At 43.3% G+C, this 19,259-nt stretch overlaps 1 protein-coding gene across 1 annotated transcript in view; it reads right to left on the bottom strand.

The window, feature by feature from the left end:
* The window catches only part of MAML2 (mastermind like transcriptional coactivator 2), a 196,311-nt gene that overhangs the window by 58,715 nt on the left and 118,337 nt on the right, over window positions 1-19,259 (bottom strand). Inside the window, exon 2 of the mRNA XM_085508966.1 lies at window positions 2,668-4,125. Within this exon, the coding sequence (XP_085365092.1) occupies window positions 2,668-4,125 (1,458 nt within the window). The remainder of the gene's footprint in view (window positions 1-2,667; window positions 4,126-19,259) is intronic.

Here is a 19,259-nt window from a genome sequence, read left to right as displayed (position 1 = left end):
ACCTTAAATATCCAGTTAGCAAGCTTAGGCTGGTAGAACCAAGTTCAAGTCCTTTTGGGGGACCTCAAAGCTTGGGGAGAAAATTAATCCGAAGAGTGATCAGGTTCAGCTGAAGTTGTGAATATGTGGTGTTCCAGTCAGTGTTATCTGATGGCAATACCATGGCAGCAGTTTATGAATGTGCACTCACATTTCCAGCTGCAAAGCATTTCAGCCAGTTCTTAGATTGTCCTTACAGCCCACATTTATAATCAGTGTAGGATCTAAGGAGGAGCTGAACGACACCTACCTCATGAAGAAATATGGAATGAGTAAAATAAATATTAATCATGAAGTTAATTAGTAAGTGCTGGAAATTAGTTATTGCTGTTAAAGATAGTAGAAATCCTCGAGGATGGAAGATGATCCTCCCAGAGAGAAGATCAAGCAGACTAAATTTAGCCCCCTTGCTAAAATCAGCACAGTTGATCCATGAGCTTGATCCACTGACCTTCCTTGTCTTTATCAGAATATAATATCGGGATGTCTCATCCCACTCAGCTTTAATATTCAGGCTGGAGCTATGGGGACAAGCTGGTCCTGACCAGGGGGTTCTCTTGCATTTGTACCTCCTTTTGGTCAGGAACAGGAATAGGTTGTGCAAAGAAGATGTAGATGCCCCATCCTTGAAGGCATTCAAGGCCAGGCTGGATGGGGCCCTGGGCCGCTTGATCTAGTGGATGGCAAACCTGTCACCAGCAGAGTGATGGAACTAGATTATCTTTAAGGCCCCCACCCAGCCATGCCAATACATCATTCTGTGATATATGCAGGCAGGCCCTAAAATTTTTCACATAAAAATTGCCATCTGAGCAGTTATGTTCAAAGTGATTAAAAATCCTGCAATTTAGGACCAAGTCTGCACCATTCTAATTATAACTCCTGCAGCTACAGAATACTCTACTGAGAGGGATATGCCTGATTTTCTGAATTCCAGCTGAACTTTGGAACAACTGCTAAGGGTCTACATTTGTGATACATTATGCAACTACTGCTGTGGCCATGTTGCCTCATGCCATCTTATTGGTTGCCTCCTTCAGCAGCCCAGCAGGGCACAGAGCAGCAGCTAGAACTGCCTCGAACAGAGTTACTCTCAATGTTTTTTGCTCTTTTCCAGAATGTGACCTTGCATATTTTTTAGAAAAACAGTAGTGTTTGCAAAATGTCCTGTTTGCCTCCCCTGTGCTGACAGATTGCTGGAAGCTTCATCGTGGCTGAATGAGGGACCTGTTAAAATTCATTTGCCTGCCAGTCTATTATGTGAATGGGGAAATGCACCTAAGAATTGAGCACACAGTGGCCCAAGAAGGAGGAGAACAGCCAGTGGAGACCTCCTTTAAGAAAACAAAGCTATGCTTGCTTCCTGCTTGCTGCTCATTCTCTGGCATCCTCCAGCAAAACAAATCCTCCCTACCCAGAACTGCCTAAAAATTTCAGCTGGTGCCGCTTATGAAAGGATTCTCTGCTGGAGGAACTCATGGTCAGGTGGTTAGGGAGCTTAAACGAATTAATACGAGAAAGGTTTCCATGCATACAACTGTATTTTCTTTGTTTCAAAACATCAGTTTGTTTGCCCAAAGACAGTTTGGCCAAGATACTCCAGTTCTGAACGATTCATTCATGATGCTGTTTCTCAGTGACTTTATGGAAGACTTAGGGTTTCATTTTTCAGTATTTTCCTAAACCACTTTTACATACAAGAAATCTGTGAACAATCTTTACAGCTACATTGCCATTCTACACTGTCAAACGCATTCAATTCAAGGCCCACCATTACTCAGTGTGGCTTAAACATCCCAAGATCAAATGCATATTTTATTTCATTTGCACCTGATTTCCTGTTTTGCGGACACAATAAGGTGACATATTTAAATTTCATTTTGTCAGGTCTGAAAATCATAACCCTGGTGCACAGTGATTTGGTATAGCACAACTGGTCATATCAGAGCAATGTCTGATCATAAAGCAGTGGGAGCTGGCCATGTGGTATATAATCATAGATGTATCTGTGGCAACCTTCACCTTCTTATCTGTCATGTATTTTATGCACAGAATATTCCCAGAAGTGTGATGAGTGCTTATAAAGCTCATAGATAAGTCTTCGTTTTTCTTTGCCAAACAGATAACAAATGTGCAAACAGTATTTTTGTCATGTCAGTCAAACAATATCTAAAAACAGAATTTCCTAACCCTGCCTCCCTGAGGAAAACGATGACATAAAAATTAACACTGTAAAACGCTTTATCTGTGATAAAGGAATTTGTTGGTTTTGCCATCCAAAAGAGCCTAAAATTGCGTATGGTTGGAAACTTAGATAGGAGTCCAAAATAAGCTCAGATCTGCTCTGCTATCTCACCTTTCTGACAGGTATCTGCATAATGCATAGCAGTGACATTCACTCTTGCTTTAAGAAAAAACAGTGCTATGAACACGTCTTTTTTGAAATTCTTGTAACTGTGCATCTATGATACACTTGAACGGGAGCTAAACAGGCCATCACCAGCTCTGATGAAGAGTGTTCCCTAGGTCATTACACATCTCCAGGAGGAATGAGGCCAGGCGCGAAAACCCTTTTTACCACTCACACTGAAATGATTCTGTAACCAAATAAGGAGGAATTTGCCTTACCTGTCTATGCTGCTGAGAGACTGGATACTGCAAACCTGAGATTTGCTGGCTTTGCTGAATTTTCTGAAGCATCATTTTCTGTTGCATTGCTAGGGGTACATTGGGTGGCCTTTGAAGAGACTGGTTTGGGAGAGGCTGAGCAGGTGGCGGCTGTGGCTGCTGTTGCTGCTGTGGCTGCGGCTGTTGCACTGGCGCTGAACTCTGTGCCTGCTGCGTGTAGTGCAGAAGGGCAGGCTTGCTTTGGGAACCCAAAACTGAAGGCATCTGCTGGTTTGTTTGCTCTGAGTTAAAGTGAAACAAAGGCTTTGTATTACCATGATGCTGCTCTAGTGGTGGCTGAGCACTGTTGATAAAATTTCTGTTAAGGTCCTGAGTCTTCTGTTGCATGATTATGTCCATGGGATTACTCTGGGGAGTAGTTGGCTTATAAACATAGTTGTTCATCCCTTTTGACTGGTTTCCATTCACAGGCACCCCAAGCATTGCTGAGCTCTGTGGGCTGAACTGCTGCTGACGAAAAGATGGACTGGGGATTTTTTCTTGCACAAAGGGTCCGGGTGAAGGACCTGATGGAGACAAGGTGGACCAGTTGGCTGTCTGGTTCTGCTGCTGCTGCTGCTGCTGGATCAAGGCATGCTGCTGACGGTTGGCTGCGATCTGCTTGAGCTGCTGTGCATGAGAAACCTCCTGCCAGTTAGGCAATGGCCGACTGGATGCAGAGGAAACCTGTGCTACCTGTGTTTGATTCTGAGGCACCGAAGGGATGGGTGAAGAGGTGGACATGGCAGCAGTGGCCATAGTGAAGGCTGGACCTGTAGAAGAAGGTCTCATCTGTGGGGATCCCACAGGAGCCTGGTTCATGCCTGGTGCATACTCACTCTTAATTACCATCTTATCCATCTGCAGAGGTCTCACAGGGCCCCTCTGGCTTTGCTGTCCAAGGTCAATGTTGAACGGCTCGTCTTGTTTTATTGTGGCATTTATCATATTCTCTAGCTCAAGATCACTCATTGGTGGTACTGATATATTAGTCAGTTCATTAAATAGTTCCTGGAGCTCCGGATCCATCATTTGTTCCCCTGAATCTTCCCCATATCTGTTAGGGAACATGTTCTCATGTGACATCTGGCCATCTAAGTGTTTGCTGCAAGACATTGTTTCTCCTGGTTCTTTCTTTACTTCTTTCAAGGTCATATTAAAAATGCCATTCCCACTGGCATGCGTGTTGTTTGCTAGGTTGCTGGTCTTTCTTTGTGATCCTTGCCCCACAGACATAGTTCCAGACATTGACTGGCTTTGGCAGTTGTTAACATGATGCCCACCTTGTCCCATTGAGATATTATCACCTACTCTTATCCTCTTAATGTCAAGGAAAGAGCTGTCTGAAACACCATTCGGCCTCTTGTTGTTGACAGGTGACAGATTTACAACCAGCTTTCTCTTCAAGGATCCTTGGAGCTGAAGGAAGCAAAGACAAAAAACATTGTTAGATGACAACAAAGAAACAATCCATAGTCTGTCTGATGTTTACCATGCCAACAGGCAAGTAAGCATTGCACAGTACAGGAAACTATTCTGGGTAGCACAGGTTGGTGAAAATAGTCAATGAAATTGTGCAGGATGGTAGGGAAATTCACTGTGAGACATCTCTGTGTCATCACCATCCCTGCTCTTGTTATCCAACTGCAGCTTTGGGGCATCACTGCCTCCTATTGAGGCCCCACCTTCCCTATGTGTGGGAGTGCAGAGAAGAGACCAGACTTGTAGCTGGCAAAGTCTAGGGCACATCTGTCCCAACTAACTATGCCAGGCAGTTCTAAAGTATTTTCAGACAGCAGAGACTAATGCGGCCATGAAATCTGCCCATGTCTACTCAAGGATTTCACTGATGATTTTGGTGTGTGATCCAAAAAAATCATGTTTGATTTCCGTAGAGTCCAAAGGACCTAGAAGACATTTTAATGGCTCAAGTGAGACTTAGGTATGATGATCTTACATAGCTTTATCCAGACCAGAGATGCGTGTAATTAAAGATGTTAGATGCTAACTTGTTCCAGACTTGAAATGAAGCCACTGGAACCATGTCAGTTTATGTAAGCCAAGGGTCTGGTCCATGATGTACTGCTGGATTATTTTCCAGATTTGTATATTAATACATTAAGCCCTAATTGTTTATGTTCTGGAACATCTGCTGTAAAACACAGAATACACACAGCGCTGCTCTGAGAACTGCAACTCCATTTCCTTTCCCTCACACACTTTAAGGCAATATTTTTATCTGCTCACAATCCTGTGTGCCTGCTGAAGGAAAGGAGCTCATACTCTGTCCATCCAATCTATGCTCATCTGCCACACTCATACGTGCAAATCCCCACTCTCTGCACACAATACAAAGATGCAGTCCCATGAGATGACAGAAGTACAGAAGACCATGGGTGTATAGCACTGCAGAGGGCTCCATTCCTCTCAGCTTCAGGCTCATCTACAGAGCTCTTCCCACATAACTCCGTGTGTGAACATTTCATTCTGGAGTGAATATCGGGGAGTTGCTTGGGAAGAGCTCAAGTCACAAATATGTTTCCTCAGTACCTTCAGTAGTAACTGACTGCCATTAGCTGTCCTGGGAAAGGGAGTTCTGGGGGGTCACCTGCAAAGAGCAGGGACTGCTGTTAGTTAGCATGTTCTTCCTGACACATGAGTCATTGTACTTTCCTTTGCAAAAAGAACGGTAAGGTGCACTTCCTTTTACCATCAGTTCTGCAGTCAGTCTGTTTATTAGAAGTCATTCTCATGACCCCAAATTCATCTTGGGAAATGGGGAAGTCCCCTGGTTGTCAAAATATGTGACTTGGCAGCATGTCTTGCTTTCAGATGTGCTGCTGACAAAAAAAAGCTGAACAGATAATGAACATGTATGTGTTTCATGTAGTGAATTTGTCCTTCTGAGTTCATTTTGCTTTTGCACGACATTCTGAATCAAAGGGAGCTGCTTAAAAAGTCCTCACATTTTCAGAGCACCTGCAGCAGGCTCTCTGATGTGATCAAAAATGCAGGTGTTGCACTGTGCGTAGCAGCTGTTTTTCTTTTGCATTTGAACTAACTGCTGGCAGACACGGGTGAGGTATGATGTGGTTTGCCCAGTGAGCTACACCAGTCAGCACCCTGACCAGTCAGACCTCCCTTGTCATGGATTGGAGCACTCAAGGCCTTCACTTCACGTGGTCTCCTGAAACACCCACCAAAAAGAACACTTTCATTTTCTACAGAAAAAATAACAAGAGCTCGCTTATTACATCCCTACAAACATACCCTGCAATGCTCTCTGAATGCTGACAGCACCTTGGTCAGTAGGTATCCCTCCTCTTAAATCAGAAATGAGACAGCAAGGTGCACTTTCCTGGCAATCACATTTTTCAATTACTGACCACTTTTTCAGCAAAGCTCTTTTTTTTCCCTCAAGTAAAGCACACAATCTTCAGAGGGGAGAAAAAAAAGAGCTTGCCAGATTTCAAGCTCCATCTCTTCCAGTTTGCAAACCAGGATTGATTTGGGTCAGTAAGCCTAATACAAAAGTTCCTATGCACATAACACAGGCACATTCCTGTGATCAAACGGGCCTGTGATTACACATCTCAAACCACTCAAACTGTGTCATACTGAAAGGCTCTGTGATGGGAAATGTGTGACATGACAGTAACTGGGAGAGGAAGATCTCTCCATGCTCAGCTCCATCCCACAACAGGTGGGCAGGACTTTATGAACCATCAAAGAAAACGCACATTTCCTGGCAGCGTGCATCACTGTAAGACCTTTTGATAAGCAGGCTCTGGTGAGTCAGCATGCATTCATGCACTTACAGTGAGGGAGTGCTGGATGCATTGATTTTCTGAAGTTAAAACTGCATGGGCTGAGTAGTCAAGTTGCTGGACAAACTGCTCAGTGACATTAACAGTGAAGGGCAAAGCTCTAGAGATGACTCGGTCTGAACAGCACAGCGTGACACCACATTCTGAGCAGAGGGACAACTAATTCCTCCTTAAAACTTATTTTGAGTCTCAAAAGAGATTTAAGAGATGCAGCCTCTTCTCCAGTGCTCCCCAACAGTCAGCCAAATGAATAGGAATTCCACTGAGCAAATATTTAGGGCTCATCAAAATCTGGCATCAAATTACTAACTTTTGGGGAAAAAAAAACAACAAAAGTGAACAGGTAGACTCTATAGCAGGATTTGTTATGATAGGACAAAAGCAGATGGTTTCAAATTAAAAGAGAGAATATTTAAACTGTATATAAGGCAGAAGTTCTTCGCACTAAGGGTGGTGAAGCTCTGGAATAGGTTGCCCAGAGAGGTGGTGGATGCCCCATCCTTGAAGATATTCAAGGTCAGGCTGATGGGGCTCTGAGCACCTGATGGAGCTGTGGGTGTCCCTGCTCATTGCAAGGGAAGATGGACTGGATGGCCTTGAAGGGTCCCTTCCAACTCAAACAATTCTATGATTCTCCCCCCATCAGGTTTTGCTTCACCTTTCCTGAGGCTGAATTTGTTACTAAATGCAAAACAAGAGGATTTTTATGAAAATTGATTATTTTTTCTGGCTCAAAAATTTTGGTTTTTTGCTTGTATCTTTCAGTAACACCTGAAAAAATCCAAAGTGTGTCATCTACAGCAATACTGGATTCCACATCTCGTAGGATGAGTAGGACAGAACCTATCCTTTCGACCTGTAAGAGTATCTCCATGGTGCCTAGAGACCTCCAAAGGAATTCATTTCTAAGTCCAACAATCCTTGGCCCTGAATAGCAGTGCTAGTGACAACTCCAGCCATCATCTATAAATATTCACAGTCAGACCCTGAAGGCTGGACCAAAACACCAACTCAACCCATGCAAACTACAGAGCAGGTAGTTAACTTCCCAGTAACTTTTATTAGCTGAGGGTACAAAAGGAAAATCTCCCATCACTTTTGTTTTCTTATCTAATTTCCCTGCCAAGGTCTGCAGCTTTCTTAGCTTCTATGGCAGAACAGTGGGAAGGAAACCAAAGGGACTGCCATGCTTTGTTTATAAAGCAGGCAGCATGGCAGCTGGTGGGGCGTCAAATCCACCTCAGAAAGTCCTTTTGGGCTTCCTAGAGTTTCTCACAATATGTTCTGGTTGTATCTATGGCGGCACTGTAAACAAAATCCTTCGTGTAGCTGGAGAGGAATTGTAAGAAAAACAGAAAAAATATTCAAACATTGAAAGTTGCCAAAAAAATAAGAGAAGAGAAATGAATTCAGTCCAAAGGAGGAAAACACACAGAATGCTACTTCTCACTTATGCTGTGAAAGCACCTTTGCACTGCAGGCCTTAAGCATGGCCTGGATCTCAGCTGCTGCCCTCAGCTGTCAGAGCCCTTCTGGGCATAGATTTTAGGAAGACCTCCTCAAGATCTCTTGATGGAGTCTTGAGGAGCACCTGCCCCCTCCTCTTCCCTCCCTGTGTGTAGGAAGCAAAGACAAAGGTATCTATCTTTTGTTCTCATTTGCAATTTCTACCTGTCATGGCTGAAAATGCGAGCACGATAGCTGTCTTCTGAGAGATCTTAGCACTCCAAGCTCAGAAAGTCCAACCATCTAGGTGATGGTCTTGGATGGTTTTCCTGCAGCTTTTCCTGCAGAATTACGTAAGTGTAGCTGTGGGCAGACTGTGCCATGGGGAGAAGTGCTGAGAGCTGGTGAGTCCCCATGGAACCACACAGCGTAACAGTGGGGTCAAGGCAGCCCTGAAATGCTTGCTCCAGCCTTGATGGCACAGGCTCAGTTATAGGTACCTTCTCATCCTTGTGCTCTCATTTTGCTAATCTGTTCCTAAAACCACCCCAACCACAATGTACAAGGTTTGCTGCCATTAGGTTTTTGCTTTGTACTTCCTGAACATTCCCACCTTTCATTGCTGTCTTTCTGATCATAAGCTTCATAAAACACTGGCATCCCAGAGCATCCCAACCCTGGATGATCCTTAGACAAAACCACCACTGCCATAGTAATGGTGATGGTGAGTTAGCACAAGATTTTCTCCCTGCTCACTGTGCCACTAAAACTGAATTTATAGCAACAAATAAGGATGCTCCTTGGCTGACAAGTATCCACTTAATTCTCATTAACTGGGAAACAAGACTGGAATAGTAATCAGTATGTAAGAAATGCCACAGTTTACCTTCACTTACGGAAAAGTTACATATCTTGCCAACTGAACATACCAACCTAAATATGCATCCACATTACTCACACTGCGCTGCCTGGAAATATAACGTCAGGGCTTTGGTCCAAGTTGCTGAAGCACGATAATTATATTTTTAATGCAGATTTTACATCTGATGGATTATAAAATATCATGTCTAGCCACAGTGTTTTAGAAGAATAGGAACACAAAGAAACAATAGCATTTTAACTAGGTCAAGATTTCTAATCAGAATGTAGCAGTTGTTACTGTGTGCAAAACAAAAAGGCATGAAAGATCTTATCCTGCAAGCTGTGTATTTGTCATTTGGACAAGTGTCTTTTCCTTTTTTTCTTTTCTTTCTTTTCTTTTCTTTTCTTTTCTTTTCTTTTCTTTTCTTTTCTTTTCTTTTCTTTTCTTTTCTTTTCTCTCCTCTCCTCTCCTCTCCTCTCCTCTCCTCTCCTCTCCTCTCCTCTCCTCTCCTCTCCTCTCCTCTCCTCTCCTCTCCTCTCCTCTCCTCTCCTCTCCTCTCCTCTCCTCTCCTCTCCTCTCCTCTCCTCTCCTCTCCTCTCCTCTCCTCTCCTCTCCTCTCCTCTCCTCTCCTCTCCTCTCCTCTCCTCTCCTCTCCTCTCCTCTCCTCTCCTCTCCTCTCCTCTCCTCTCCTCTCCTCTCCTCTCCTCTCCTCTCTTCTCCTTTCCTCTCCTCCCAGGAATAAACTAACAACCACTTTATATGAAATCTACAGAACTTTATGTCAACATTTATTACCATAAAATGTGGATGAAAGCTTAATGCAACCTGAGCTTTGGGAAGTGCAACTGCTTTACTGATCCTATCCTGATGATAAGGAAATATCAAATGCATTATAAATGTTGACAGAATGATCAGATGTATAAAAGAGGTCATCCAATACCACCCTCCACGTTGTTTACCAGTTTCATAAGTCAGCTTAAAGTATTAAAAACACATACTGTCTTGCACAGGAAGCTCCTAATCCTTAAAAATGTGGTGGCTGTTATTTGATTTGCCTTTTAGAGATCAATAGCACAGCAGATTTCACCTAAGGCAAGACTGCTGGGAGCAGTCTGGTCCTAGTTTTCTGCCCAGCATCCCATCTGAACTGGCTGTGCAAAGGCTTTGTTGTTTCATTAAAGAGCACAGAACCATGCCCACACATGTATTTTTATTACCTAAGCATCTATCTCCCCTGCAACATTCTGCTTTAGGAGTTCAATCAATGAAAGAAGACAACAGCCATGCAGCTAACCTTGGAAAACAAGGAATTACTGAGATTGTTTTGCTCTTCTTGCAAATCAATGCTGTACAAGGGACACTCATGCCAACTGTTTCACTTTCAGGTCTTCTGTGGGTCTTCTGCAGTTCACAGGAGACACACTCATCACTTATCAATAGGCAAAAAAAGATCCCCTCAGTATATTACCCAGTTGTGCTTCCAGCACAGCACTCCACCATCTGCAACAATGAGGGCCTACTCCGTTTAGAACTGCCTTCCAACACTACCTCAAATAAGACTCCTAAGGAACAACTGGCAAAAAGGCTTCATGAAAGGAGGAAGGAGTCCTGAACCTCTGCCAGAAACCTGAGTGAAGAAGTGAACTTTAGGACCAAATCCATGGCAGTGGTAAGAAAATGTACCTATCAAAGATACTGCACTCACCTCATGGCTCGGTTTGACCTGTACTACCCTCTACCTCCTGTCTCTCCCCAGTGCATGCATTCACCCCACTAAGAAAGACAGAACGTAACAACAGTACTTAATAGGCATTTCCAAAACCTTCAGCTTAAACATGCAGTGTCAGGACAGGCCATGTGTACTCAATCAACAGTTTTAACTATATAAGTAGCATAGGTAAATATGTTAGAGGAATTTGGAGGTAAGTAACAAGCTTAGAATATATACCTATGAAAAATAAGAACGTTTTTATAATAGTCTGAAGACTAACTACAGATCACAAGGTTATTTAGCAAAATTGAACTGCAGTAAATTAAACCCAAATGAAATGATAAACAACATGTAAAAAGGGACATGGTATTTGTTTGGAAAAGGAAAGGCAATGGCTTAAGAAAGGTGATAATGAAATATTTAGGAGATGTGAAACATCAAAGTTCCAACCTGTATATGGTTCACAGACACTGTCTGGAGTTTCAAGAAGCAGAGGAGGAAGAGATGTGGGGGTGAGCAATAATGGCTGTATTTGCAGACCTATTGTGATATGATCATGCATTTTCCCCTGAAATACTACTATTTGTTAATTGTCAGAATTGACAAGATGCTGCAAGGGGTTAGAAAAGTCATTTCTGGTCATGCTGTACAGCTCTTATACTTCCAGCATTTCAGGAGTCTGGAAGAAAGCTTAAAAACTGAAGTAATCTCAACAGTACCTAAATATTTGCTACCAAATGTACTCCTGAATCCCAGTTTTAGTCTGAAAGCACACCAGAATGACAGAACACAGTGGATACTAAAAATGGTTAAAAAATAGAGACAATGGGAGATCATTAGTTGGTTAGAGGAACCCCAAATGCAGGTTGTCATGCTGCTGCTTTTTCATTGTTCTGCCTTTCTTTGAGTAGCATCTTGATGATACTTTCTGAGAAGTCTGAAGAATTAAATTCATAAACCAAGAAAATGGCCAGAGAAAGTGAAGAGAAAGGTTTGGAAACACTAACATGGTAGGGTGCATTTCCTATTTATCCATTTACCATGTTAGTCACAGAAAAGAAAACAGTTCCTTAAAAGACCTTTAGGATCATAAGATGACACAGATGTGAATGGGCTCCTGGATCATGAAGTCCTGGCCATGCTGAAAGCAGAGCTTCCTTCTGGACCTTGCCCAGATGTTGAATACCCACGAGGATGAAGACGCCATAACTTCTACAGGCCTTATTCCAGTGTTTGGCAGCTCCTGTTTTTTCCTTATATGTAGTCTGCAACTTCTTGTTCATTGCCTCTCCTTCTTTTGTTCTTCATCTCAAAGACAAATCAGTGAGTTGTCTGGTAGAATGCAACTGGGAAACTTTGAATATAGCATGAATGGAGCAAATGTATAAATCTGATTGTCTCCAGATCATATAAAGTGAGCGAGAAGGAGATGAAAACTATAAATGACAATGCACTTGAGAAATGCCAATCTCTGTTTTCATACAGATTGCGGGCTGGAGGCTTGTCACTAGTAGGGCTCCCCAGGGCTCAATCTGAGGGCTAGTTCTTGTCAAAGTTTTTATGAATGATCTGGACATAGGAGTCAAATGCACTCTAAGTAATTATGCAGAGGATACCAAACTGGGAGGAGCTGTTGACTCCCTAAGGAGTAGAAAGGACTTGCAGAGAAATCTTGGCAAACTATGGGGCTGGGTGATCACCAACCACATAAAATTGAACAAGAGCAAGTTTCACGTTCGGCACCAAGAATAAGGCAACCCTATATACAGGAAACTGGGGGAAGAGAGGCTGTAGAGCAGCCCCATGAGTAGGGAGCTGGAGATTCTGGATGATGGCAAGTTGAATGTGAGTCAGCCATGGCAGACAAATGGGTCAGCTGTACCCTGGGGTGCACCAGCACTGCTGCTGCACAAGGGAAGGGGTTTGTCCCCTCTGTTCTGGGCTGCATGGCCAAACCTTGAGCCTTGCGTGCAGTCAGGGTGCTGCAAAGTATGAAGGACATAAAGCTGTTAGAGAGCACCCAAAGGAGGGCTATGAAGATGGGGAAATATCTACAGGGCAAGTGGTGTGAGGGGTGGCTGAGGTCACTTGGTTTGATCAGCCTTGAGCAGAGCAGGCTGACAATCTATTTAGGTGTCTAAATACGGAACCCAACATACCCTAGAAAATACTAGACTGGATAAAATATAATTCTCCATTTTAATAACTAACATGAAACCTTTCACCTTTAGAGTGTTAATGGTGAATAGAAATCAATACAGCCAAAAAGATGCAGAGTAAACTGCTGTGTAGGAAGTCTCAGCAGACTGGTTCCTAGAGGACAAAAGACCACATAATTCTTGGTACTAATTAGTTTCTTTCACCCTTCATAAGTTCCCCTTTCCATCAAAAGCCTTAGCTAGGAAACTCTGAGTCAAACACACTCAGAGGGAACTCAGCAACTTCACACTCCAACAGTGACCAAATAGTCACTTATTGATGTACTTCAGTGAAACTTTGCTTGCTCATTACAACAGACTTGATTTGGTAAATACATTATTTATTCTCTTATATTGTTCAGGAGTAAGTATTTGTAACCTACTAAAACACTGAAAAAAATCCATGGAGATTTTTGTTCAGGAAAAAACATAAATAAAAATCATATTTTTTTTGCACATACATTTCTCTTTATGCTTGTCTGTATGAAGCCCAGCCTGGTACATGGACCAGATGTGAGTAGTTTCCAGGGCAGCTGCTACTCTGGTGAGTACAGATGAGTTAAGTCTTTAGGTCACCAACCCCCTTTGCAGAGATTTAAAAAGAAAAAGAGGTGGGAGAGTGTTTTGTCGCCTTCCTCAAGTGCAATTCAAATTTCAGGGACCCCCTATATTCTAATATTTATCTGCATAAACGTCCTCAATGCGTAAGTGACCCACATTTTCTGTTGCTGCGAACAGATGCACAAAGCTGACCTGTAGCAACGTTTTACAACAAACCAGCCCTGAAGCCTGAAATCTGGATTACGAACCAGCATTTACTGGAAGTGTGGATTGCAGCAGGAACTTTTGTTGGATGTCTATTGCAACAGACGCCTTGCTTCTTTTTAAAGCGCCTCTAGTGTGGCAGGCTTTTGCTAAGAGAACACAATGGAGTTGGCAGGAAAGCAGGAGCTCTCCACCATCTCTGAAGAGCAGAACACCCCACCAAAAAGCAGTCCTTTAGGATACCGCTCTGCTAGGTGGCTGGCACAGTGAATTAACAAGGGTTGACTTTTCTCTCCGTTTTCAAAGATAGTAAGTAACAAAATCTGGCAGGCTGAAAAGCCCCTGCTCCAAGGAGAGAGACAAAGAGGCAGGGCTGAAATTCATCATGTCAGTTTAAAAAGGCAGAGTTTTGCATTTACACAATATGCCCATTCTTGTTCTCCTTGACTCATGGAAAAATATTGAACATCGGACAAGAATGTAGGAATGTGTCTGCTGTCTGATCTCCACAAAAAATCTCAACGCAGTTTGCATTCACATAAGAAATAAAGAGCAGCTGCCCAGGCTCTGTTGATGTGTTAAGAAAATAACAGTAGCGATAACAATATCACTGTAATAATAGCAGTAATATAATTTTTTAAAACCCCATGTGTCAGTAATACAAATAAAGGACAAACCTAGGCTCCTCCAAGCCCTTAACACAGCTTGGCACAGCCTGTCAGACCGTCCGCCTCTCACAGGCACCACAGACTTCTCCCTACTGAATGCATCCGGAGCCACGGTCTGTTTTCCCGGATAGCAGAGGTTAAAGCTTTTTTTTACTGCTTTTTTGCCTGCAGATGCCATAATTGTTGCAGTGCCTATATTACCATCTATGGCAGACAGCCTGTGTGTCTGCCAACTGTCAGGCAGCCTATTCATCTCCTCCAGTTGCCTTTTGCCTACTTTCTGCAGCAGCAGAAGAATTTCCCTCCACTTGATTTCATGGAATTCTGTTCCTGACAACATTTCTGCTGCTTGTTCCTAAACACAGCCTGGCTTTGGGCCTGGGGTGCATGGGAATCTGTGTCCCCCAAAAAGCAGGAGATCTCTGGAAAGGAGCTGGAAACTTGTGGGATGACAGGAATTGGGAGACAGTAAATCACTGGGGGAGCATGAGCATGAAAAGAGGATGACAGCTATGGCCAACCTGCAGTTTCTATGTGCAGGCTGTAAGCTACAGTCCTGGGTCTGGACAACATCACATCAATGGCAGCGTGGGGCTGCTGGATAATCCCTAGCTGTGGGCAGGAGGAAGAAGCTAAAAATGGAGTCACCATGGCCTGCACTGATGGGCTACTTAGGGATCCCCAAAAACACCCTTCTTAAGCCTGTCCCACTGCAGAGGTGGCACTTGGCTGCTCATCCTCTGCTGTATTGATGGATCTGATGGATCCTGTACATTAGGAGGTATTAATTCTCAGAAAGGGTGGTCAGGCACTGGAATGGACTGCCCAGGGAGGTGGTGGAGTCAGGGAAAGACTAGATGTTGTGTTGAGGGACATTGTTTAGTGGGAGCTATTGGTAATAGGTGAACGGTTGAACTGGATGATCTTTTAGGTCTTTTCCAACCTTGGTGATTCTATGATTCTATGATTCTATGATTCTATGATTCTATGATTCTATGATTCTATGCTTAAACCCCACTCTTCTTTCCCCAGTTCTTCTCATTTGCTCAAGGCATACGGTTTGTGTCTGTCATGTGAACTTTCACGATTACTGATCCAGGTGTTCCTGGAAATCCCTCCAAGCACCTACCACCACCTTTAGGCACTACTGTATCTCTAAGCCATTCAACATCATAATACTCAAGGTCAGACTTGACAGGGCTCCGAGCACCCTGATCTAGCTGTAGGTATTTTTGTTCATTGCAAGGAGTTAGGCTAAATGACCTTTAAGGGTCTTTTCCAGCTCAAATGATTCTATGATTCAATTCTACCGTTTTTCAAAGCCTGCTTAGTAAGTAGGACTGTGGAGGAAGATAGGATGAGCAGGTTCTCATACTATACATACATACATACACATACTATACAGTCCAGATCCTACTGTCACAGCCCTGTTCTGCACCATCCTTTTCGCATACTAAATATAAGACAATATTTAATAGTAATAAATATTTAATATTTAATAATAATATTTAAGAATCTCTGAAATCAAGAGGCAATGTAGGCTTCTGTGGCTGCATCTTTTTGGCTCCCCAGCACAGCGTTGGTCTGAAAAACTGCAGAACTGCTTATTTTCTGACACACAACATGACCTGGTGACACACGGGAGGTGGAGGGAGAGTCAACAACTCTTCCAGACCTCATGGCAGGGGTAAGACACATCATTCAGCTTCACGGGGCTTGTCAGATTGGTGTGCTTATTGTACTTTTTCCTAGGTCAGCTCCAGCTCATAGCCTTCTTTCCTCGGCTGAGCAACATCTTGAAACTTCATTTTAAACCCTAAATCAACAAGATCAGTCTCAAAGCCAACAATTACCAACACCTGAATCATGGGTTGTTCTTCCTCCCATCACTTGTCTTAACAAATCACCTACGGAAAAGATACGGCATCTTAAAAAACCTCCCTCTCACACACCAGCTACAAAGCCCATAGCCAAAGGCATCTGTTTACAAACTCTGCAGCCCATCTCCACTCTCCCTGATAAGCCCAAACCTGGAGCTCCTGAAGTCAACAGCATGACTGTTGTAGACATCAGTGTGTCTTGGATCAGGCCCCAGCTACTCCAATGAAGAGATGGGCTCCGCAGCCCATCCAGATGGTTAACAGCTTTAGTATACAACCGCTGCCTTATTAAATCTACAGCAAATTAAATGAACACTTATGATACTCAACTGAAAGTGTTATTGACTGAGGTAATTAAACTGAAATACCCAATTAACCACACCAGAATAGGAAATGAATATATCATGGGGGCACATCTCTGCAGTGTCTCAGCCAATCAGATGTTGTCTACACCTTAATCAGCACTGAAATAAATGTTAAAGGCCGTTGATGATAATTTAGAGATGTGTTTATGTAGCACATACATATATATGTGCATATATGTGAGCATGTGTATATATAAACAGACACATACTGATATTTAAGTCTTCTGTCTGGGCTTTCAGTCTCATGCTGGCAGAGCCACAGTTTTAATTCCAGGTCAGCCACCATCTTCCAAGATAAACTCACATATTATTAAAACATCTAAATCAGAAGGATTACAAATGTCCTGCAGTGGATTTTTTTTCTTTATTAAGAACATTTACATGAAGGTGTCTGCAGTTTCAAAGCCACTTCAGACTGAGGCCAAAGTGAATGTTTGGCAACAAAAAAAGAGCTAGCCTTTTCTTTTTCTCTCTGTTTAGCCTTTACTGTCTTACTGCAGTCACTCCAAAGCAAAAGTTTACTATTAATTAAGACATCTAAGTGTTCAAATTCATAGCCTATTTCTCTGTTTTGTTTTTTTTTTTCGTTTTTTTTTTCAATATTAATTAAGACATCTAAGTGTTCAAATTCATAGCCTATTTCTCTGTTTTGTTTTTTTTTTTCGTTTTTTTTTTTTTTTTCAATAAAGAGTGTAAAATTTATCTCATCTAAAACGATACGCTTTGCCCAAATGTTGATAAATTGCAGAGAGAAATCTCCACTCCTTTACTCTACTTACTTTACACCTTTGCTCAGGTGGCTGTAGTGGCAGAGGTACCCAGACATGAAGCGGTCTCCTTGCAAATGCAGGAGAGGACTTGGATATGGCCACCAATGTGCACAAGGTCTTGTTTTGGTCTTTGTTGGGAGGGGAATTTGCTCTCCACAAATCGTGAAACTGCAGCCTTGTAATAGTAGCACTCAGAATGGCAAAAGGCCAAATGGGGTTACAGTCATTCAGCCCTACTGAGTTATTTGGGTAGTGATATAAGAAGTTATTTTTAACTACTTCATATCCCAGCCTCACAGACAATAACCAGATAGTGCCAATGAGCCTGCAAGCTTTGATCCTTATCCCAGGATCCTGCACATCCTAATGAAACAGAGATGTGAAAGAGTGGAATACATCTCCCAAATAACAGCATCGGGATTTGGAACAGACAGCACATTTTCTTCAGCTTCCTTAGCCATCCCATTCACCCTAGTATTACTGTTGGCATTGTCATAGCTTACTCTGGGGTGGTAAGCAGCTCCTATTCCTGCCTGGCATCCAGCTCTCACGACATCTATTGGCTTCAGTGTGTTGCAGGTAGATTTCCTTAACCAAGCTAAATTCAAGGTCCTTGTGGGATTGTGTTCAGAGGGCATGAACACAAAATTCAGAGGATTTGCCACCCAGACTGTGGAGCTGGGAGGACAGGCTGCCCAGAGAGGTTGAGGAGACTCTCTCTCTAGAGATATTCAAGACCCAACTAGATACCTACCTGCGTGACCTGCTGTAGAAAACTTGCTTTTAGCAGGAAGTCCCTTTCAGTCCCTAGGATTCTGTGATTCCATGATGCTATCAGAGCTCTGCAGCATTTTGCAGGGGCTGTGCTGGTAGCATTTCTGTAGGTCTCTTTGCTTTGGTTGTGTTTCCATTTTGACCACTTCCATGTGCTTTCTGGACCAAACTGATCTCTTATTGTTTCTCTCCTCGTAAGTGGAATTGCAGCCCCCGTGGCCCTCTGCCACTGTTTATGCTGGCAGAGATCAGTGGATATTGGCAGGCAAAGTTGGATGGGATTCACAGTGAGAGGGCAGTGAGGGAAGAAAGGGCACACTGTGGCCCTCCGGTACTCTCCTTGCAGGTCAGGATGCTGTGCTGGAGGCAGGTTTGAAAACACTTATGTCTTTGTTAAGTATCTGCAAGACCTGTTCCCTCTTGACGGAAGGTAGTCAGCTGGCCCCAGGAACACAGCCCTCTGAAGTATTCTATTCACCTGACAGCACTTCTAGATGCGCTGTTCTGGCCATCCTACCTTATGAAGCAGAGGTTATATGGTCTTCTCAATGCTATGTACAAAGCATAGGCTGGAACAGAGATGTCTCAGGCTTCAAAATGCTTTGACAAGCTCTAGCTGCTGGGCAAAGCTTCTGCCAGCCCTTCTTCATCCTACTGCAGACAGGCAGGAGGAACGAGGCCTCCATTGGCCAAGGTAGCCCACTTTCATGCCTTGAGATGGCCAATTAAACCAGCTCTTCACTGAAGTCAGTACTCCTATAGGGCCCTGAGCTTACACCACAGCCTAAAAGAAGAACCTGGCCCTGAGTGCCTGGCAGTTCTTCAAAATGGCTCTAAGTTATAAAGAACAAATTGTAAGTTCTCATGTAATGTCCCTGGCAGAATCTGAACTTGTAAAAGAAAGGCCTGTACACATCATCCCCACTCAGGAACTGTGCAGTGTTATTTTCTGACCCCGGTGCACTCTGACATACCACAGAACTGAGCAGGTTGAACCTCACTCTCAGTCCTGAACAACAAACCTCAAAGCGAGCTCCCCGCTTTCTCTCCAGTTTCTTTCCCTCACTGCGTAACACAAAGCAACAACTAACTCTGCTCACCTACATCTATCAGGATGACATCCAGCTTCAAAATGACTTCAAGTACAACAGGGAAATTACATTGAGAGCAGACAGTGTGCTCTAATCCCCATTTACCTGCTCGGCACCGCAGCCCCAAGCTGCCTCCCAGCCCCTGCCGGTCTGCAGGGCTGCAGGAGTGATTTGTTTACACACCGGAGGAACAAAG

Source organism: Coturnix japonica, chromosome 1, assembly GCF_054131305.1.
Source record: "Coturnix japonica strain WE chromosome 1, WE-NBRP24, whole genome shotgun sequence".
Lineage (NCBI taxonomy): Eukaryota > Metazoa > Chordata > Aves > Galliformes > Phasianidae > Coturnix > Coturnix japonica.
The sequence above is the reverse complement of the archived record's forward strand: the minus strand, read 5'-3'. Positions and strand labels throughout refer to the sequence as shown.